Below are 24075 nucleotides of genomic sequence, written 5' to 3'. Positions count from 1 at the left end.
TCAGTGAATCATTCAGTGAGCTTAAACCAGAGACAGTGAATGCTTGTTGGTGCACCTTATGGTCTGAGTGTGTGAATAACTTTCAGGGATTTCCGTCCATGGTGAAGGATATGAATGACATTGTGAATGTTGCACGTCAGTTGGGTGGTGAGGGGTGTGTGGACATGGCTGCTGAAGATGTGGAAGAGCTGATTGATGGGCATGGAGAGGAACTTAAGAAGAGGATTTGAAAGAGTTGGTAAAAACGCAGCCTTCAGATGGTCCGAGGAATCAACCAAGTATTGTTTTCCTATCTGGAAATGTTTCAAGAACTCAAAGCCAAGAGGAATCACCTACCAATCACCATGTTCTTTAAGAAAGAACCAGCTAGTGCTACAGCTGCCGCTCCACCCTCCTCTTACCCCCAGCCACCCGCCACCTCACCACCCTCCTCCCAGCCACGCACCACCTCCCGGTCGCACACCACTCCACCAACCACCACTGATTCACCCTCTTCCACCAGTGATCTTGATGATCCACCTATGCTTCATTAACCAGATGTCTCCCTATATACAGTACACCACTTCATCAAGCTCCAGACTTCCACATACAAATGTAAGTACATTATTGTGACTTAAGTTTCTCATACACAGTATAGGTATACCTGTATATTAGTGCACTAAGGTATTACAGAAATGGCTATTAGCGGTTTTACCTATTTGCGCCATTTCTTGGAACCTATCCATAGCGAATGGCAAAGGCTTACTGTTGTGTGAAGTAACAAGGCACGGAAGATCTCACTGAAGTGCTGGTAAGAGGTAAAGAACAAATTGTACAGTCTGCTTCAAGGATTGATGTACAAAGGATCCTAAATTGTACATACTGTATTCAGTAATTTGAAGCACATGGAGGAAGAAACTTATCATTAGGAATTCTGAGTTTATGTATCTGTTTTTTTTTTTTTCATGAAAATAGCTATGACTATCCATCACGTTATGTATTTGTAAGAATGATCACAAACATTTAAATGGAGTAATGAACAAAGATCATCTGCTGGTTCATTAATTCAGTACTGTACTACTGTGTATATACCCGGTATATGTCACTTTAAACAGGAATAATCACTGATTAAGCTTTGATAAGTAACTGAAGTTGCCAAATAGGAATTAATTTCTTTAATTGCCATAACTTGATGAAAATTCATTTATTAAAGTAAAATTTTTTGTTGTATTAAAGATTTGTTTTACCATCATAACCTAGAGGGTTAGGTTAGGTTACATATGAAGCTATCAAGTTATATGTAGTATGATTATCTTTGTGGTCATCTATGGGCTTTCAGAAGTTTCCAAAAATTAAAAGGTTAATTTCATGTACTTTACCGACATTGATGAACGATTTACGGAATAAAAAATTAAATAAACGGTACCCTTTATTTGAATACTATGTTTTTATTTCTGAAACCTTGATGTCCCAAGGTATAATGACTAACAAATATGTTGCAACTTGTACCGTGTACTATGAAAAGAGAAACATTTTACTGGTAGGAATCTTACATTTATATATTTGTTTCAGGCGGCGGAAGGGAGTATTCGGGCCAGCAATGGGGAGGAAGTATGTGGTATTTATTGATGATGTCAACATGCCACAAAAGGAGACGTATGGCGCTCAGCCACCTATTGAGTTCCTCAGGCAGTGGCTTGACCATAAACACTTCTATGACAAGAAGGACACATCCAAGATTGAACTTGTTGATTCAGTAAGTTTGGTGTGTTGTTGTAACTCTGTAAATATGGAATGTTCACATAATGTTAATGATATATATTTTCATTTGATTCAAGACAGTAATTTCTGTCTCATAAATTTTTATTGTTCATGAATTAGTATACTGTAATTAATAACCTAGTTTCATACTGAAAGGCCTTAGTTGTTGAAGTGCAGTACTGTACTAACATTACAGCGGTTCCCCGGGTTACAAGCGGGTTCCATTCCTGAGAACGTTAGTAACTCGTATTTGTACGTAAGTCAGAGCAAATGCTATATGCATACAGTACTTACAAAACAATGTTTAAAATCCTACTATATCATAGCCAAAGTCCTAATATACATCTAAAATCACTTAAGTTGAGACAAAAGAAGAAATAGATTGACAAAATACAGTAAATGTAAGTAAAAAATAAGTCCTCAAGTAAATAAAATACTGTAAATTTCAAGTTTAACCACATTTGTATCAGCGGGCATTTGTAAGTCAATGATATCAGATTAAAGTATATTTCCAAGACTCCAGTAGGACACCCCCAGTACTAGAGCAGCCTATAGCATGAATGACTAGGCAGTTGAAACATTAAATTTGGCATTAGTTTCCTTGACAAGAGAGCAGAGTTTGAAACTTTACTCAACGTGTTGTAGAACTTTTATTATTCTTTGTTATATAGATATAAATGTTCAGTGACTCCTGCACCATACATATACAGTAATTTGTTATACTGTAATATACTTTTATAAAGTTTTAATCACACACATAAAACAAGCGAGTATGTAGACTGTCATTATCAGAACATCCATTAACTTATGTACTGCTAATGAATAAGTCAGTTGAGATTGTAAAATATAATGGTCATTAATCTCTTAATTACCCTGCTGTGCTGTGTCCCATGGATACGTTAATAGTAAATCTTATTCCCTTAACAATTTAATTTGATTGTTGAACACATTTGATGGCAGCTGTTCCTGGGAGCAATGGCCCCCCCCAGTGCTGGCCGCAATACCATCTGCGGACGGTTTACACGCCACCTCAACATCATATGTATCGATGCTTTTGATGACTCGACTCTGGATAAGATTTTTGGGTCGATTATGACCTGGCACTTTACAACCCAGGAGGATACAACAATCCAACACCTCAATAGGGTTAGTAGCAGGACAGTGCCGTGTATAACCATCTGCTCATCCATTTGTTTACCTTACACACTCCTGTACAGATATCCCTCGCTCTACAAATGGGTTACATCCCTGAAAAATCAATCGTTAATTGAATTTTTGTACTGAGAATAAAAGAACATACTGTATGGGAAAAATAGGGTTCAGCTTTTCAATGACAAGAAAACCCTAATATCAATTAAAAAAAATTAAATCTGTTCCAAAATGAGAGAAAACCTACCCAACTAATAATAAATTACACAACTACTATCATTTACTACCTAACATATTAAAAACATTTACAAAATACTAGTATATGGATGAAAATATGAATCAAAGTTTTAACACGGCTGCCATTTGCATAGACACTGGCTGTGTCATGCGTTGCCGCCCTCAAGCCTCACCATAGCAACCCAGCCCAGCTGGGGACGCTCCTCCTCCTGACTTCCCGACTCTTAGCAATGCTCCCTTCCCACTCTCACACACTAAGAAATGTGTATTCCGTTTATGTTTTTGACCTTATGATAGTTATTTCCTTTACTTTCTTTGCACATTATGTATGTAGGATTATGTCTGCATGTCACTGAGTAAAAGAAAGTGTAGAAAGTTTAGTTTATCTACCCAAAATTACGAGTTGAAAAATAATCATAGCTCCTCCAGGTCATCCAGTTAAATCTTGCTAGTGCACGAAGAAATTCTTATTTCCTTTATGTTTTTGACCTTATGATATTTTTTTTTCTTGGGGGGGGAGGGGGGGGCAACATTCTGCATATAAATTAATAAATAATATACGTATGAAGAGAGTTACAGTATGTATATCTACCCAAAATTACAAGTTGAAAAAGCTGGGGGTTTTCTAAGAAATAACCATAACTCCTACCTCAGCCTGATAGGGAAACCACTAGACAGGCAAACAGACAAATTTATTTGGCTCGGACTTTTACGAAGTATGGTGCATAGCTCCATGTCACAACAATCACATATAAAATTACAATTTACAATTAATACATTTACATTATCCAAAAAAAAGGTGACAATTTAGGAAATTCTTATATGCAAATTTTCATGTCTCAAATGTTCGTATAGTGAGGGATATCTGTACTGCATAATACTTTTGTATAACAGCCCTCATAGCCAAGGTGTATACTAGTACGTATAAGTAAATTGACCTGACTTCATTGTATGAAATTTATTTTCATACTACAGTAATTTCTTTTGAGAATTTGAATTACCGGTACTCTTTCCTAAACGTGGAAATATTTCCTATTTATTGTAAATATATGAATACAATCCATTGATTTGTTTTCTCAATCTTACACTCACTGCCAGGCTGTAGTGGAAGCTACCCGTGAGGTGTACAAAAGGGCCACCTCCACCTTCCTGCCAACTCCCTCCAAGAGCCACTACCTGTTCAACCTTCGGGACTTCTCTAGAGTCATCAGTGGCATCCTCCTGGTGCCCAATGCTGCCCTCAGCTCCGTTGACAAATTGATTAGACTCTGGCTTCATGAGGTCTACCGTGTCTTTCATGACCGGCTTAGTGATGACACTGACAGGTGAGAATGAGGTTTAAGTTCTTTAGTATGATACTAGAATTGCAAGACAGTTAAGAATGTGTTTATGACAAGTGAGACAACATTGAAATTTGAGGTTATATCTATGATGTAACTGAGAATCTACAACTAAGATTTGATCTCTATGATAAGTAAGGCTCTCCATTAAAATTACCATAAAGCGAAGACCCATTCACAAGTAAGACTAGAACTCTTTGACAAGTGAGGCTTTGTAACCATGAAATATAAGACTAAGATGGACTTTCTAACAGTGATAATGAGGAACCATGATGATGATGAGACTAGAACTTCATGAAAGGTGAGGTTTGAGATCCACACAAAAGAGAGTTAGGCTTGATGGCACCTTAACCCTCTGGTACTCCTGGTAATGGTCGGAAATCTCAACTCCTCGCGGTCTTTTGACACAAATAGCACTGTTTGCATTGTCACCCTCTCGCAGTCTTTTGATGCAGGTTGCATCGGTAACAGGAACTGTTTTTCCATTTTAGTAAACAGCTATTCAGCCCCAAATTGCACCCTCAGAGATGCATCTACCAGCCCACAAAGCTAGTGGGAGGAAATTAAATCGTTCCAGCATTTCTTCTTATGAGAGAGAAGCGCTTAGCAATGCAATCTGTGTCGAAAGACCTCGAGAGGGTTAAGAGAGCATCCGCGACAAGTAACTTACGTCTACAAAACATGTAAAACTATTTTCGCTGATACACTTTTGAGTATTTCTTAATATCTCATCACTTTAAACAAAAAATCATCCCTATGAATATTTTTCTTTGTTATTTACACCATCTTCCCCAGCTCTCCATGGTGCCATTAATCATCTTTTCTTCATAATGGGATACAGTGTTTTAAGAGTTGTGTGATATCCTCAGAGGTGAGTTTTTCAACATAGTGCGGGAGGTGAGTCAGCGGACTTTCCGTATGCAGCTGAGCACAGTGTTGGCCCATTTGGTGCCTGAAGGGGAAGTTCTCTGTCCACATCACTTCAACAACCTCATCTTTGGTGACTACATGATACCTGATGCAGAGTCTAAGGTGTACGATGAGGTGAGGACCACAATCAAACATTTATTTGGGTTGGGGAGAAGTATTCCTTCTTGACCCCATCTGAATTTGTGTGCATCTTTAAGGATCAATTCATGAGTTTAGAATTTTCATGACACTGATCTTTAGGTGCAAAGATACATTTCAAGCATCTTCATACACACAAAATATCTCTCTCTCTCTCTCTCTCTCTCTCTCTCTCTCTCTCTCTCTCTCTCTCTCTCTCTCTCTCTCTCTCTCTCTCTCTCTCTCTCTCTCTCTCTCTCTCTCTCTCTCTCTCTCTCTCTCTCTCTCTCTCTCTCTCTCTCTCTCTCTCTCTCTCTCTCTCTCTCTCTCTCTCTCTCTCTCTCTCTCTCTCTCTCTCTCTCTCTCTCTCTCTCTCTCTCTCTCTCTCTCTCTCTCTCTCTCTCTCTCTCTCTCTCTCTCTCTCTCTCTCTCTCTCTCTCTCTCTCTCTCTCTCTCTCTCTCTCTCTCTCTCTCTCTCTCTCTCTCTCTCTCTCTCTCTCTCTCTCTCTCTCTCTCTCTCCCCCTCTCTCTCTCTCTCTCTCTCTCTCTCTCTCTCCTCTCTCTCACTCTCTCTCTCTCTCTCTCTCTCCTCTCTCTTCTCTCTCTCTCTCCTCTCTCTCTCTCTCTCTCTCTCTCTCTCTCTCTCTCTCTCTCTCTCTCTCTCTCTCTCTCTCTCTCTCTCTCTCTCTCCCTCCCTCATCTCTCTCTTCTCTCTCTCTCTCTTCTCTCTCTCTCTCTCTCTCTCTCTCTCCTCTCTCTCTCTCTCTCTCTCTCTCTCTCTCTCTCTCTCTCTCTCTCTCTCTCTCTCTCTCTCTCTCTCTCTCTCTCTCTCTCTCTCTCTCTCTCTCTCTCTCTCTCTCTACTTCTCTCTCTCCCCCTCTCTCTCTCTCTCTCTCTCTCTCTCTCTCTCTCTCTCTCTCTCTCTCTCTCTCTCTCTCTCTCTCTCTCTCTCTCTCTCTCTCTCTCTCTCTCTCTCTCTCTCTCTCTCTCTCTCTCTCTCTCTCTCTCTCTCTCTCTCTCTCTCTCTCTCTCTCTCTCTCTCTCTCTCTCTCTCCTCTCATCTCTCCTCTCTCTCTCTCTCTCTCTCTCTCTCTCTCTCTCTCTCTCTCACTCTCTCTCTCTCTCTCTCTCTCTCTCTCTCCCCTCTTTCTCTCTCTCTCTCTCTCTCTCTCTCTCTCTCTCTCTCTCTCTCTCTCTCTCTCTCTCTCTCTCTCTCTCTCTCTCTCTCTCTCTCTCTCTCTCTCTCTCTCTCTCTCTCTCTCTCTCTCTCTCTCTCTCTCTCTCTCTCTCTCTCTCTCTTCCTTCTCTCTCTCTCTCTCCTCTCTCTCTCTCTCTCTCTCTCTCTCTCTCTCTCTCTCTCTCTCTCTCTCTCTCTCTCTCTCTCTCTCTCTCTCTCTCTCTCTCTCTCTCTCTCTCTCTCTCTCTCTCCTCTCTCTCTCTCTCTCTCTCTCTCTCTCTCTCAAAATTGTGGATCAAGAAGTGGACACTAGGTTGGCGTGCAGTAACTGGGCAGGTTAGTAGTGAGATTGGGTCAGAAGCTCAGGGGGTGACATTATGAAAAAATATATATATATACTGCATATGCTTTGATATATTGAGTGTTATCATCAATGTTTTGTTTAAACTGTAAAAATTGTTAAGTTATCAAGATGGTGAAGAAGTAAAAGTAGTTTTGCATGGGTGAAGCCCAACTTGGAGTAGCTTTCTTGTGGTGATTCCTAATATGATGATGGTAGGTTGTTGTGTCTACACTTATTGTCTCGTTTATCCATCTTCTTCTTTCGCTGCTTCTTATTACTTTAATATATGCACAGCATATAAAGGAAGGTTGCCTGATTTATTCTCTTGTTTCATTAATCATAATCTTGAAGATTTCAACATTAATGTGTAGAACATTGTGTGGTATATTAATCTCTACATGTCTTGGACGTATCACACTCTTGTATCTACAAGACAGCTCTTTACACAGCTGTAACAATGAATCTTTTTTCTGATCCTTTCTTGAAATCCACAGGGACTAACCCATTGTCTCCTGCATTGGTGATTCTCATATTTGCTATGACTGAAATGTTGCATGAACTCTTATCACCTTGCTTTATATTTACTAGAGAGCATTTCTCCCAAATACAAGAAATAATAATAATATTTGTAATAATGATAATTATAGTAATAATAATGATACTATAATAATAATAATAATAATAATAATAATACAGTCATGCGCCGGTTAACGTCCTAGATACGTTCTTGGAAACGTAACGTTAACCGAAATGGACGTTGTCCGATCATCACATAAATTTTGTATTTATACTTACGTGTATGTGGAATATTATATACGTACATGTACACTTTTACTCTTAAATCACTACTGTAATGTGATACAGGTGATTAATTTTTATCTCTTGTGCAAAATACATGATGTTTATATTAAAATTATTCACTGTTTTACAAGGATTCCAGCAACGCTAGGCAGTTGGGGGAGAGGGAGGGATGGAGGGAGCGAGCAAGGAGCTTGGGGGGAGGGGAGGTAGTACGTTTGACAGTTGGCACAGGCCCAGGTCTAACGCGTGTACCTGTATATTTATCAGTTCTTAAGTGACTAAGCTTCTCTCTTATAAAAAGCCAGTGACATGACCTGGGTTCATATAATTAACATTGTTGGGATTCTTGTAAGATACTGGTTAATTTGAATATAAACATGCTATAATTTGCACTAGACATAACAATTTTAGTACCATAATCAAATTAGTACATGTGCACTCCAGCTTTGCACTAAGGTCATTTATTTCTTTTACGTTTCTTTTTGTATGGTGTGTGCATGTAGATGGATGAAAATAAATGAATACATTTATGTAAATCTACCCAAAAATGCAGTTAAAAAAATTTATATTATAAATGTACTACAGTACTGTACAGTAATGTACAACAATTTTTATCTCGTGAGCAAAATATATGACGTTTATATTCAAATTATTGGCTGTCTTGCAAGGATTCCAGCAATGCAAATTGTTATCTCTTAACTTTAGTCTGAGATATTATATAAAATAAAAACTGTAAGCCTAAAAGCCTGGCTGGGGGGGGGGAGGGAGGGAGGACTGACGGAACCAGCCACGCCACCCAGCGAGGGGTTGGGGGAGGGGGGTTGAGGTGATAGGTTTGAGGCGATAGGTTTGAGGCGAAGGTCTCTGTGTGTTTATTTAACAGTCCTACTAAGCTTCTCTCATTTTAAAATGCCAGTGATATGACCTAGGAGAATATAATTAACATGGCTGGGATCCTTGTAAGATACTAATTTATTTGAATATAAACATGTTGTAATTCGCACTAGACATAACAATTTTAGTACCGTAATAAAATTAGTACATGTGCACTCCAGCCTTGCACTAAGGTCATTTATTTCTCTTACGTTTCTTTTAGTATGGTGTGTGCATGTAAATGGATGAAAATAAATGAATAAATTTATGTAAATCTACCCAAAAATACAGTTGAAAAACTTTTTATAAAATGTACTTCAGTATTGTACACTAATATACAGGTTGTACCTCTCTAGTCCGGCATTCTGTGGTCCGGAAACTCCCGTGGTCCGGAACGATTTTAGTTTGTCCAATAGGTAGATAGGCAGCTTTTTTTTTTTTTTTTTTTTTTACTTATCTGAATTATTATTATTATTACAGGAGTATTAAATTTTTGCCCCTCAGGCCCCAATGTGGGTCAGTGACCTATTCCCGGGTGGGCTAATCCCCTTAAAAAAAAAAAAGCCGCGGGAAATTAAGGTTTGTTTACATCCGGCAGTTCGGCTGCTCTCTCTCTCTCTCTCTCTCTGCTTGTCTATACAGAGTACAACATTTAACCCTTCAATATATATGAGCAGTAAATAAGTGTTGCTTTCATATTCTTATGTAGAGTAATGACGATATATTTTCACATGTGCGCACTTACATACGAGCAGTCTCACTTTTTTTTTTACCATTAATGGTTAGCTACTTATATTGTTCCATTTATTAACATTAAATAACATTACAGGTACTTCAAGCAACCATATTCATTTTTTACATTAATTTTACTACAGCTAAAATCAGGGTCTTATTTTCTTCAGTTTTATATGTAGAACCAATCAGTCACTGGTTTCGTAAGCTTTAACATAAACAATGCCGGCAGCCGTCTCGTCTCCTCTAATATTCCACGTATTATTAATAAATTGTATTGTTAATTTTGCACACACGTACATTAATTCAATAAAAACAAATTCAGAAACATTAATTAAAATATATATGAACAGTAAATAAGTGTTGCTTTCATATTCTTATGTAATGTAATGACGATATGTTTTCACGTGTGCGCATGCGCACTTACATATGCGATCTCTTTTTCCTTTACCATTATCGTTAGCTACTTCTATTGTTCCATTTATTAACATTAAATAACATTACTTAAAACAACCATATTAATTTTACTACAGCTACAACCAAGGTCTTATTTTCTTCAGTTTTATATGTAGAACCAGTCAGTCACTGGTTTTGTAATCAACGAAAACAATGTTGTGTCATTTCCTCGTGTGTTTTAATATTCTACGTATTATTAATGAATTTTATTGCTCATTTTGCACACATAAACATTAATTCGATAAAAAAGACATTCAGTAATAAACAATAATGAATCTCTTGTACATAAGAGAAATGACGCTGTTTACACGATTATGCACGTCGTCTGCACGTTGGCGGGCCGTTCAAACCCGTCGAAATTCAAGTTTCCGCCGTCAAAATTTTTATTTATTTATTTTTTGTGTGTTTCAATAAAATACGTTAAGAATTAAAAACTCGCGAAATTTGAGAAGCTACTATACGACATTTAACCCTTCAATATGTCTTCAAAGAGACCATGACGCAGAGAAAGTGGTGCTAGTGCTTCCAGGCATAAGCACAATTCACTATCTATCCAGAAAAAGGGTGAATTTCCATGGTACTGCAATTTCCATGGTCTGGCACCGGTCAGGTCCCGAGGTTGCCGGACTAGAGAGGTACAACCTGTACTACATTTTTTATATCTTGACCAAAATATATGACGCTTATATTCAAATTAATCTCTGTCTTGCAAGGATTTCAGCAATGCAAATTATATTATCCTAACTTTATTCTGAGATATTATATAAAATACTAAACATAAAGAAATCACCAATCTTTTGTCTGGGAGGGAGGGGGCGGGAGGTGAGGTGACAGAATGTCTGGCGTTTGTTTGTTTATTTATTTGAGATAAGATTTGACAGTTGGCGCTGAAGGCCTGCCTGCGTGTTTATTTATCATTACTTAAGAGTGACTAAGCTCTTCTCATAATTTGCCACCCAAATGACCTGGGTGAATATAACTTACATTGGAGGGATTCTTGTAAGATAGTAATTTATTTGAATACCTGTATAAACAAGCTATATTTGCAATAGACATAACAATTTTAGTACCAAAATCATTTAGTACATGTACAATACAGGTTTGCACTTAGGTCCATTGTTACTGTACAATATTGACTAAATTCACTAGATAACCTATGCCTAGCAGCACAGTCTATAAGAATACGCGATGCATACGTGACTGTGCCCGCTCTAGGGCTATTTAGTTTGGCTAGGTCCCATTATTTGAATGTTTTTTTTTCAATTTAAATTTAAATTTTAATTGTTTATTCCTTGATAGAGGAAGCGGGATCCTAGTGCTGTCACTTGGTACCCCTGTACCATAACACCAGAAGCAACTGGCCAGTGTCACAAGTATATACAGTACAGTCATCCCTTGGTTATCGCGCCTAATTGGGACCCCGCCGATAACGAAAGTACAGAACCTATGGGATTTATTCTAATTGGTTCAGGCACCCAAGTCCCAACCCCAAGTTTCCCATTTTACGACCATTTAGACCCACTAAATATATATACAGTCAACCCTCGCTTTACGCGGTCCCACTTTACGCGTTTCCACGTTTACGCTGTTCCCTGTCGAACACAGAATGCTCACTTTACGCGGTGTGTGTACCCTTTTACGCGGAGAGCGGCGCGAGCAGGGTGCGCACAAGGTCGCCCAGTCATCAAAACATAACTGAGTTCTTCACCCGCCACCCACCACAGCCGGCCCAAGTCATTGATAGTGATAATGATAGTGAGGATATGGACTTTGAGGGGTTTGACAAAGAGGCCCTGCAAGCCTCTGTGGTGGATAGTGATACAATTGATACAAGTGATACAGGTGAGGGCCAATAATCTGCCCTCTACCTCGGAACCAACCCCCCATCCCCGTGTGCCCAGCCATCTTTTCTACTAATGTAAGTGTTAAAAAACCTAATATTATTGATATTTCTCTTAATTATTAATTGTGTGTGCATACCATCATAAAATTAAGATGTTATTTTTACTACAACGTAGGTATTGTGTCTGAAAAAGTGGAGTTTGGGGGTCGGCCCGGTCTCTATTTCAATTAATCCCATATGTTATGTTGTTCACTTTACGCGTTTCTCACTTTACGCGGGCCGCCGGGGGTTCAATTGACTGCGTAAAGTGAGGGTTCACTGTATAATGTTATGGTAAATATCATAAACACACATAGGCATGGCTAGGTTTATTACAAAGTGATGAAAAGGGTACGCTTAAAACTGTAGTCCACAAAACATGTAGCCATGCTTTTTTTATTTGGTCCCCCGTCATACGAGTCCGTTTTCTCTCACATCAGGACCATCTGGGTCCTCTGTTTTCTCTCTTAATCTTAGAGTGCACCAGAGACTTCACTATACTTAGTAATGCCACAGAATTTGAAATTGCAACCCCAATTGCAACTGGGGTTGCAATTGTTGAGGCAACTAGATATGTCTGATTACAGCAAATGTGTTATTGTCAATTTGTAGGTGAAAGATTTTATCCTCAATAGATGTAGGTTAACATTACACTTGGAGGCAAATGTTTAAAAATAGCCTAAGATTGGAAGCATATTCCTTTAACACATAATATCTGACCAGTACGGGGAGGATCATCGTGTCTCCGTCAGGGGGTCGTGGAGTGGTGGTCCAGCAGGCGTCACTTTTTTTTTTGCGGGAGGGGGGGCCACGGACGTATATGCGATCGGACGTTGTTCGGTCGGACGTTAACCGGCGCATGACTGTACAAGACTTACAGTACTGTATCAGGTTTAGCTTATGGATATGTTTCTACACTGCATACTACCAAATTGTTTGTCAGCTGTTGGGATTTACAGTGTTACTCATTACCACTGTGACTGTTTAATTGCTCATGGGTGCTTCTTCATGCATTTAATTACACTTGCAATTGTTATAAACTGGATGTACATTAAAGTGTTGCGGGCGTGTGTTGCAGGTACTGGAAATGACTGACTTGCAACAAGTAATGGAGGCATACCTGCACGAGTACAACGTGATCAGTAAGTCGCCACTGTCATTGGTCATGTTCCAGTACATCACCCAGCATGTGTCCCGCATCAGCCGCATCCTCCAGCAGGTCTCTGGCCATGCCCTCCTCATTGGGTTTGCTGGCTCAGGCCGCCAAAGTGCCACCAAGCTGGCCACCTTCATGGCAAACCATGAACTCTTCCAAGTGAGCCAACCCTCTGATTCAATAAGTACCTTGGTAATTTTTATCCTTACCTCATTCCATCTGTAAAGCAGAGATGTTTGTAAATACATAGACACCCACAGATCATAAAGTGTAAATTTAAATTTTTTTATGAGAAATTATGAAGGTAATTGAGGAAATTAGTCAGACAGCTTGACAGTCTAATTAATTGATGTACTGTATAAATAAGCCTTCAAAGTAAGGTAGATTTTTTTTTCTTCTTAACCCTGCTGACCCATCTGGGTGGGATGGAAGGATGGAGCTACAGTATAGATGTAAATCAATGTAGAGGCTTAATAATGGGAAAATATCTGTTTGAATAACACATTCAAACTACAGTATAGTAATAAATTAATACTCAAGTGATAGTTTTCTCTCAGTAACAAGTGCTTCCAAAAGCTAAAGAAGAGAATAACATCAGTATTGAAGAGAATTCTCTCTGTAGTGAACCTCAACTGTTAAGTAACTAAGTCATTGTATTGTATGTACATATAGTGTCATTAAGTGAAAGAAGATCCAATATACCAATAATAGTTACATGAAAGTCATACAAGAAGGCAATGAGGGGGTATGGACTGGGGTTCACGTTCTCAAAGGTTCATACAAAGATATTCCTCATAACCGAAGAAGAAACAATGCAACTAATGGGTTTCCTGAAGCTGAACCATAAGCAGAATGCTAAAAAATATCTCCAACATCATGCTGAGATTCTGCTTTAACTAAACACACTCAGTAAGCACCAGTTAGGGGACAAAATTAATGTACAGAAACATTAAAATTTTATCAGTTATGTCTCCTAACTTTTGCTAGGTGAATGTATCTTTCGTAGTTAAAGTAGTCTCAGGGTAATGTTGATGCCGTTTTGGAGTATTATTTGTGTTTTTCCTTGAGTCGACCAGTTCAATTCATTCTTACATCTTTATTTACAAGGAATACACATTGTACCAAGTGATACCAGTTGAAGATTATCCTCTGGTATAGGTCCAGCCACAGTGTGTGTATCATAGGAGGTCTGTTTGTATCATAGGAGATTCAGCCACAGTGTTTGTATCATAGGAGGTCCAGCCAGTGTTTGTATCAGAGGAGGTCCAGCCAGTGTTTGTATCAGAGGAGGTCCAGCCAGTGTTTGTATCAAAGGAGGTCCAGCCAGTGTTTGTATCAGAGGAGGTCCAGCCAGTGTTTGTATCATAGGAGGTCCAGCCAGTGTTTGTATCATAGGAGTTCCAGCCAGTGTTTGTATCATAGGAGGTCCAGCCAGTGTTTGTATCAGTGTTTGTATAGGAGGTCCAGCCAGTGTTTGTATCATAGGAGGTCCAGCAGTGTTTGTATCAGGAGGTCCAGCCAGTGTTTATACAGGAGGTCCAGCCAGTGTTTGGTTGTTTGTATCATAGGAGGTCCAGCTAGTGTTTGTATCATAGGAGGTCCAGCCAGTGTTTGTATCATAGGAGGTCCAGCCAGTGTTTGTATCATAGGAGGTCCAGCCAGTGTTTGTATCAAAGGAGGTCCAGCCAGTGTTTATATCATAGGAGGTCCAGCCAGTGTTTGTATCATAGGAGGTCCAGCCAGTGTCGTTGTTTAACAGGAGGTCCAGCCAGTGTTTGTATCAGGAGGTCCAGCCAGTGTTTGTATCAAAGGAGGTCCGCCAGTGTTTGTATCATAGGAGGTCCAGCCAGTGTTTGTATCATAGAGGTCCAGCCAGTGTTTGTATCACAGGAGGTCCAGCCAGTGTTTGTATCATGGAGGTCCAGCCAGTGTTTGTATCATAGGAGGTCCAGCCAGTAACAAAGAGTCCAGCCAGTGTTTGTATCAAGGAGGCCAGCCAGTGTTTGTAATTAGGAGGTCCAGCCAGTGTTTGTATCAAAGGAGGTCCAGCCAGTGTTTGTATCATAGGAGGTCCAGCAAGTTTGTACATAGGAGGCCCAGTGTTGTATCAGGACCAGCCAGTGTTTGTATCAGGTCCAGCCAGTGTTTGTATCATAGAGGTCCAGCCAGTGTTGCATCAAGAGGTCCAGCCAGTGTTTGTATCAGGAGGTCCAGCCAGTGTTTGTATCATAGGAGGTCCACAGTGTTTGTATCACAGAGGTCCAGCCAGTGTTTGTATCAGAGGTTCAGCAAGTTTGTATCATGGAGGTCCAGCCAGTGTTTAATTGGATCCAGCATGTTTGTATCATAGGAGCCAGTGTTTACAGGAGGTCCAGCCAGTGTTTGTACTACAGAGGTCCAGCCAGTGTTTGTATCAGGAGGTCCAGCCAGTGTTTGTATCAAAGGAGGTCCAGCCAGTGTTTGTATCAGGAGTCCAGCAGTGTTTGTATCCAAGGAGGTTCAGCCAGTGTTAGGAGTCCAGCCAGTGTTATTATAGGAGGTCCAGCCGTGTACAGAGTCCAGCCAGTGTTTGTATCATAGGAGGTCCAGCCAGTGTTTGTATCATAGGAGGTCCAGCCAGTGTTTGTATCATAGAGGTCCAGCCAGTGTTTGTATCAGAGGTCCAGCCAGTGTTTGCATGAGAGGTCCAGCCAGTGTTTGTATCATAGGAGGTCCAGCCAGTGTTTGTAATCACAGGAGGTCCAGCCAGTGTTTGTATCATAGGAGGTCCAGCCAGTGTTTGTATCAGGAGGTCCAGCCAGTGTTTGTATCATAGGAGGTCCAGCCAGTGTTTGTATCAAAGGAGGTCCAGCCAGTGTTTGTATCATAGGAGGTCCAGCCAGTGTTGATTTACAGAGGCCAGCCAGTGTTTGTATCACAGAGGTCCAGCAGTGTTTGTATCACAGGAGGTCCAGCCAGTGTTTGTATCATAGAGGTCCAGCCAGTGTTTGTAATTACAGAGGCCCAGCCAGTGTTTGCATCAGGAGGTCCAGCCAGTGTTTGTATCAAAGGAGGTCCAGCCAGTGTTTGTATCATAGGAGGTCCAGCCAGTTTTGTATCATAGGAGGTCCAGCCAGTGTTTGTATCATAGAGGTCCAGCCAGTGTTTTCATAGGAGGTCCAGCCAGTGTTTGTATCACAGGAGGTCCAGCCAGTGTTTGATATCAGGAGGTCCAGCCAGTGTTTGTATCATAGGAGGTCCAGCCAGTGTTTGTATCATGAGGTCCAGCCAGTGTTTGTAATCACAGGAGGTCCAGCCAGTGTTTGTATCAGAGGTCCAGCCAGTGTTTGTATCACAGGAGGTCCAGCCAGTGTTTGTATCATAGGAGGTCCAGCCAGTGTTTGTATCATAGGAGGTCCAGCCAGTGTTTGTATCATAGGAGGTCCAGCCAGTGTTTGTATCATAGGAGGTCCAGCCAGTGTTTGTATCATAGGAGGTCCAGCCAGTGTTTGTATCATAGAGGTCCAGCCAGTGTTTGTATCATAGAGGTCCAGCCAGTGTTTGTATCAGGAGGTCCAGCCAGTGTTTGTATCACAGGAGGTCCAGCCAGTGTTTGTATCATAGGAGGTCCAGCCAGTGTTTGTATCATAGGAGGCCCAGCCAGTGTTTGTATCGAGGAGGTCCAGCCAGTGTTTGTATCATAGGAGGTCCAGCCAGTGTTTGTATCAGGAGGTCCAGCCAGTGTTTGTATCATAGGAGGTCCAGTCAGTGTTTGTATCAAAGGAGGTCCAGCCACTGTTTGTATCAGGAGGTCCAGCCAGTGTTTGTAATCGGGAGGTCCAGCCAGTGTTTGTATCATAGGAGGTCCAGCCAGTGTTTGTAATTACAGGAGGTCCAGCCAGTGTTTGTATCATAGGAGGTCCAGCCAGTGTTTGTATCATAGGAGTCCAGCCAGTGTGTATCATAGAGGTCCAGCCAGTGTTTGTATCAAAGGAGGTCCAGCCAGTGTTTGTATCATAGGAGGTCCAGCCAGTGTTTGTATCATAGGAGGTCCAGCCAGTGTTTGTACTAGGAGGTCCAGCCAGTGTTTATCATAGGAGGTCCAGCCAGTGTTTGTATCATAGGAGGTCCAGCCAGTGTTTGTATCATAGGAGGTCCAGCCAGTGTTTGTATCATAGGAGGTCCAGCCAGTGTTTGTATCATAGGAGGTCCAGCCAGTGTTTGTATCACAGGAGGTCCAGCCAGTGTTTGTACATAAGAGGTCCAGCTAGTGTTTGTAATAGGAGGTCCAGCCAGTGTTTGTATCATAGGAGGTCCAGCCAGTGTTTGTATCATAGGAGGTCCAGCAGTGTTTGTATCAAAGGAGGTCCAGCCAGTGTTTATATCATAGGAGGTCCAGCCAGTGTTTGTATCATAGGAGGTCCAGCCAGTGTTTTTATCAGAGAAGTTCTACCCATAATGCATCAGAGGTTCAGCCATAAATATTGAAAAGTTGATTGTGTTTCAGATCCCTCAATAAAGCCACAAATATTTAATAAGTACTACAGATATAGTTAATAAGAAGAGTAACTTCCATGATTCATGTTTCACCCTACAGATAGAGGTGACCAAGACCTATGGTGTAGCAGAATGGAGAGAAGACATTAAGAAAGTACTCATGAAAGCTGGAGGAGATGGAAAATCAATAGTCTTTCTCCTTACTGACACACAGATCAAAGATGGAAGCTTCTTAGAGGATATTAACACATTACTCAACACAGGAGATTTGCCTAATTTATACACCAATGAGGAAAAGGCAGAAATATTAGAAAAGATACAAGCAGTTGCCAAAGATGAGGTGAGTACTGCAGATCTTTATAATTTTGAACATTTGATATTTAACTTAGTGTACCATAGTAATGCTTAAGATCATTCATATACTGTACATTTTTGTATGTTTTACAGTAACAGTTGGTTAATAATAATATGAGAAATAAGAAGAAAAAATAATTTATGCCTTACATTGACTATCTCTTACAAGGGTTGTTGTTACCATTAGCCGAGAGCAAACTGCAACTGCTTAATTAGGATTTTGTTGATAAAATAATCATTAAACAGTTATGAGGTGATGGTTTTTTGGTTCACTTAGTTATAATATTTACTTTATAATGTACTATATATTTCTAATTTTTAGTATATTTATGCATAATTTGTTAATATACAATTACTGTATTCTTTTCATGTAAAACATTTACTCATCAAAGTATTACAAGATCTTCATCCTTTAATAAAAACCAATCTCGCATGATATTAAACCCTTAATAATAAGTAACTTTAATTTACCTGTACTTTAGTAATACTATACCTGACCATTCCATTCATAATATATATAAATTTTAGTCATCCCTTATCTTTCTTACGACTTGAGCTCTAATAATGTCAAATATTTTTACTGCTGAACTTGGCTTGCTTTTTTTTTTTTTACCCAAATTCCGTAAGGGTGAAGTTTTTTAGCCATATCCCGAATTTTTGGTCATACAGTAATTACCAAATTCCGTAAGCGCGAATTTCCATAACGTGAGTTTCTATAAGGCAGGGGATGCCTGTCCTGTACTTACTTACTTTGCCAACAAATATTAGGATAAATTGGATCTCCTGAAAATTCACCTGCCCCAGGCTTATTTCACCTAAAGATTATCAGTAATAACCCCATCAGAAGGGGGGGGGGAGGGTTAGGTTAGGTTAGGTTTGCATTAGGGTGGTCGGTTAGGTTTGGTTAGTGTTTGGTTTGTCGTGTATTGTATTAGAATGGTTAATCTTCAAGTAGAACAAGTTGGAGGAGGCAATCTTCAGGTGATCTGTTAAATCTGTGCATAACTGTATTTAGCAAATCAATGAACCCTTTTCCTGAGTGACATCGACTGACTGACTGAGAGAACTTTTTGCTCCAACTTAGCCCTTCCCCAGCACCCTTCCTCCACCCAGAGGTAGGATGTACAGTAGGGGGCAGTGAAATTTTGCTCAAAGCTGCACTCTTCAGGCATTGTTCCTTATACATCTAAGACTCCATGCCAAATTTGAAGCTGATATGTCGAGGTTTAGTCTGCCGCATTTTCTACTGAAATTATCAAATAAATACACTGTAATTAAGTTGCTTAGCAAAAAATCATTTTGAGATAATGCCATAATAAATACCTGACTGAGACTCTTCTGGCCTAGACAGTAGTGAGGACAAAAAACTATAGTGTGTTTTGGTCCTGTGTTAATAGCCAATTCACGGCACCTTTAGGAAGTATAGAGTTCTGACTATTTAGCTTCCCCAGTTTTGAAACCTTTTGTATTTCGAAAGTGTGGATCAAGGAGAATTATTTTCTGGCGTTTGCAATTGGTCTTCAGGTGGTGACATACTACTTTAATTTACTTTAAATCGTAGGTGGTGAGGAGATGTCTTGATTATCACACAAAATTTTACCGTTTAAGTTAAGGATTCAAATTATGGTATTTTAGTCATAAACTCACTATAATTGTCTCTTCTTTATACTCCAACAATTTGGAATACAATGTGACTTTGGAAACCTGACCAAACAAGTCCATGTTGTTTCAGGGGCTTGGCCTGAGTAAAAGAATACAGATTTCATGCATGTTGCAAATTGTCTGGAGAAAGCAAAGCCATTACTGTTGTGCTTTGAAGTTAGCAACAAACCCTTCAATACAGGGTAATGGTCACTGGGTGTGCCTTACTGCTGAAAATGTTCTTGAACATATTTAGCGAGTGACCTATTAATTTGATCTACCACCTAAGTCCTTGTCTCAAAATAACATATCTCTTACAGGCTAAAACTTAGTATTAATAATTTCCCAACAAACAATTGACATCTAACTTATCAGATAAAGACATTTATGTGTTGCAGTATGGCATATTACTAGTACTAAATATATAGTAGTGGGATGGTACACAGCAATTGCTACGTTGCTGATTCTTTTCATGGGCCCTCTTTTAAGACAGGTCACTTGATTATCTCTCTCCTTCATATTGTTCAATTTCCAAAATTTTTGTTATCTTAGGCACTAACAGAGGTTTGTATACCACATGCCACTTTTAAAGCTTTGCTTGTTCGCTGTGCTGGCATACCCTGGACCCATCAGACTGTTGACGGTAGTTTGATTTGAACTAGCTTCGTTCAATGAATTATCAATATTTTTACCTTGATATACTGGCAGGTCTCACGATTTCGATATCAAGAACAACCAATTGGTATAAATTCTGAAAAAGAAGCTTCAAAAGCAATTTGTTTGTTAACGCATATTGGTGAAACTTCTGATATGATGATGGCAAGTTACTTACAACCTCAACCAACCTCTGCTGAAGTTAAGGCGAGATGAATAATTTTCCTGATTTGATCATAGTTGTATGATTGTTCAATGTCTTGTGTTTGCATTTGTTTCAATAATATAAGCATACGTTCTTGATTATCATAGAAGGCAGCCCAGTCCCCCACGGGGGCTGAGGGGCCTCTGTGCCACGTATATCTGAGCAACACCTCATTATTCACTGAGCTTAAGTTTATTTTTGCCTTAAACAACTTATTTTCAGTCTTCGATCATATACAGCTCTCACTGCTTACGGATTTCGAACAATCATTGCATTACTACAATATATTTGACAATACTGAGTCAAATTCATATTCCATATTTACTGTTATATTTGACAATACTTGAACAAAATTCATGTTAACATTGCTACAATATATTAATAATACTGATTAAATTCATCTTCATTTACTGCAATATGTTGACAATACTGGTCCAGAATTCATGTTAACATTGCTACAATATATTGACAATACTGGGTCCAAATTCATGTTAACATTTACTTATTATAATATGCTGGGTCTAAATTCATGGCCTTATATTTACTACATCATATTTGACAATCTGGATTCTGGAATTCATATTATATTTGCTACAATGTCTTTGACAATACTTTGAATTAGAAATTCATAACATTTACTACAATATGTTGTGTGCTGGGTCAGAATTATTATTAACATTTGCCTACTGATATATTGACAATACTGGATTCCAGAATTCATGTGCTTTAATCTATTGTTGATAAAATAGTACTATTTTAAATATTAGGTAGACGCTCAGTATAATTTGGAACCCATTTTGGGCATTATTTTATATGCTCTTTCATATGTCTGTATTTGAAACACTTGCTTTTTATCTTTCATTTTACTAGAAACAATTTAATACAAAGCCTAAAGCTTTGATTGTAGGGGTATCGAGATATTAATGTTGTCTAGCACTCAGGATGGAAGGAAACTCTAATGTGGTTTTCTTATATAATATATAAGTTATATGATAGACAGTCTGGTGCTGGAGATGCTGTGTGGTGAGGGGCTGCTTGGTAGAGACGTGCGGTGAGTAGCTTGTTGAAGGAGGTAGATGTGCAGGAGCTTCGTTAGTGAAGATGTTGCCTGTTGCTGGCCTCCTGGTTGAATGAAATGTTAACAGCGTGGAGCTTGCTGGAGGAGATGTTGCTTGTTCAGGAAAATGGGCAGAATGAGAGTTGGTTGGTGAGGAAGCTCAGGGAAGGACAGCTGGTGGGTCGCCATGCTAGCCGGCGGGAGCGAGGACCGCCAGGCAGGCGAGGAGATGCGAGGGGCAGCCAGGCAGCGGCGGAGGAGGAGGTGTTGCTTGTTCAAGAAGAATGGTCAGAATGAATCTCGATACGATACGAAGTCTTTAGTTAAGAGGTGAAAGAAGATTATTAGGAGTTGAAGGAAAAGTGGTGAAACTGAAATACAGTAGGAGTAGAAAGAATCTGGGCTCAACCAGATCGCTTCATCTTTCTTATTGGTGTTTTGTCTTTGTTCTGCTCCCTTGGGTCGTCAGACCTTTGTATTAATATTGGTTTATTTATATAATGCTGCTTACTATTATTATTTGTTATTGTTGGAGTTAGTGAGCCCGCCCAGGTCCTTGTGTAACTGGGAGGGTAGTCACATTTTTTTTTTTTTGAGGTGTTAGTTAAGTGTTAGTTGTGTTAGTCTAAAGGTACACTGTATGGAGAGGCCTGCCAGGTTCTTAGTGGAGCTGGTTGGTCACTCTCATCTTTATTCCTCTAGTAATGTTTTATGTAGAAATGTGTATGTTGAGGCAGGAGGTGGAGGAATGAATCTCAATGGAGAGACAGAGCTTATATACCCCGCAGCAGCCGCTATGAGTCATGGTGGGAAAACCCGAGAAGTCGCCGGTGAATAGTTTCTTGCTAAGATACGGTAACATCTGGTTGGTTGCTAGGGAAGGCGGCACATTGGAATGCGATGCGCAGTTTGTAGGGGAGACGTCCACTACAACTTGTTTCCTGTAATGCACTTGTTGACCATATACTTACTGTACATGTTGCTGTGTTGTAGTATATTTAGGATATGTATACTTTTTGAATAAGTGTTATTCACTATTTACTCATTCATGTAGATAAATCACTTTACTGTTCTTGAGCGCTACGTACATAACTTAGAAATTCAGATAAAGTTTATAGATGTACGGTACTGTACAGTATTTTCACTATATTCATCTTGTTTATTAGAGTTAGGTCCAGCTAAACATTGAAAATTTTGGGACCACAGGAAGATTAAGCATCTCAGCTTATTTCATCTGATGTTTAAACACTAACACTAACTTAACCTAACCTACTGTAGTAAAATATGCTGGGAAGACTAATCTTCAGTTATCTTCAATTGATACAAAATTTTTATATCCCAACAAGAAAGAGTATCCTACTTTCATCTGATAATTGTTTCATTGGGTCATCTTATATTTATAATGTGGACCACACTCCTCAACCAATATAATACATATTGTAACCTCAGATTAATATCCCAATAAGGGTAAGAAGATGGACTCCTCACCTATGACACTGTTTGGCTACTTCAACGAGCGAGTGAGGGCCAACCTGCACTTGGTAGTGGCCATGTCCCCCATAGGCGACACCTTCAGGACCAGGCTCAGGATGTTCCCCTCCCTCATTAACTGCTGCACTATAGACTGGTAGGTTCTGGTGGGTCTACTGCTTCATGTGTTAGAAGATGTCGTGTTGCCAGGTGTCCCTCACTTGTGTATTGTCAGGTGTCCCTGGTAGCGTAGTGTGTAATGTTGTGGTAGTGTAGTGTATAATATTGTTGTGGTACAATAATGGTTTCTTCTTATAGGATTTTAGAAAGTTAATAAAAAAAAATTTACAGGTTTTTACTTTCAGTGCTATGTGAGAGCTCATTGATATTATCTATAGTGCTAATCCTTTTTATGCAGGGCTTTATAATAATAGTAATACAGTAACAATAAGATTAGTAAGAATTATAATGATAATGTACAGTAATACTGTCATAATAATGCTAATAATAATAATGATAATAATTTCATTAATAACAATACTGTAATAATAATTGGCAATGTGTTTCCAAAGAAAATTTTGCCTTCTTAAAGGGAAAATTTTTACCCCCCAAAATATAATACAGTACTATATGTATCTATATGTATCAAGTAAAATAATGCACTAAAATAGTATAATAAATACCTGCTTCTCAAATAAAATCATAAATAGAAATAATACTGTAGTACAGTTACCAGCAAGAAACATAATGCTTGTCATGTAATTTCACATCAGATTAATTGCCTTCCTGTTTCTCTTAATGCCACTGCTGCCTCTAGCACTTAATGTCCTCTGGCCAAGCTTAGGAAAACAATGGAAACACATATACAAAAAACATACACAAAAAACACAAACAAATGCCAGGTTGCAGAATGAAATGTACAGTCCTCCAAAAAAAAGGTATTGTTAACCATGGGGTCGATGTGTTTCGAGGACACGTCGCTACCTGGCATTTAATTGCAATTCTCAAAACCCCCTCCCACACCCTCCATCACACGCATTGCTACCGTCGTCGTCTTGCCTGGCGAATCGGGTGTAAATACGCACAATGAAAGCACCGCTAAAATTTTTGTTGTAATAGCTGAAATACTAAGTGCCACGAGGATTTTATATAGGGTATTTATACATCTTAGCACGGTGAGGAAATCGAGTGACTTTTATTTTGTTTCTCTCTCAGATATTGTGTTTGGGACAATTTTTTATACGTTCTGGTCAGTATGGCTGTAACAGCCGTTTTCTTTTCAATA

The 24075-nt window shown here is 39.4% G+C and overlaps 1 protein-coding gene across 1 annotated transcript in view; it reads left to right on the top strand.

Moving 5' to 3' along the window:
- Positions 1 to 22951, top strand: part of LOC121870895 (dynein axonemal heavy chain 3-like) — a gene marked incomplete in the record, with an annotated part of 131061 nt that extends 108110 nt beyond the window's left edge. Inside the window, 7 exon segments of the mRNA XM_042372867.1 lie at positions 1552 to 1735; positions 2701 to 2886; positions 4225 to 4451; positions 5336 to 5510; positions 12856 to 13092; positions 17510 to 17749; positions 22787 to 22951. Coding sequence (XP_042228801.1) covers positions 1552 to 1735; positions 2701 to 2886; positions 4225 to 4451; positions 5336 to 5510; positions 12856 to 13092; positions 17510 to 17749; positions 22787 to 22951 — 1414 coding nt within the window.
- Between the last annotated feature and the right edge of the window lie 1124 nt (positions 22952 to 24075).

Source organism: Homarus americanus, unplaced genomic scaffold, assembly GCF_018991925.1.
Source record: "Homarus americanus isolate GMGI-L3 unplaced genomic scaffold, GMGI_Hamer_2.0 scaffold52512, whole genome shotgun sequence".
Taxonomy (NCBI): domain Eukaryota; kingdom Metazoa; phylum Arthropoda; class Malacostraca; order Decapoda; family Nephropidae; genus Homarus; species Homarus americanus.
Note: the sequence above shows the minus strand (reverse complement) of the source record. Positions and strands in the feature narration are given on the sequence as shown.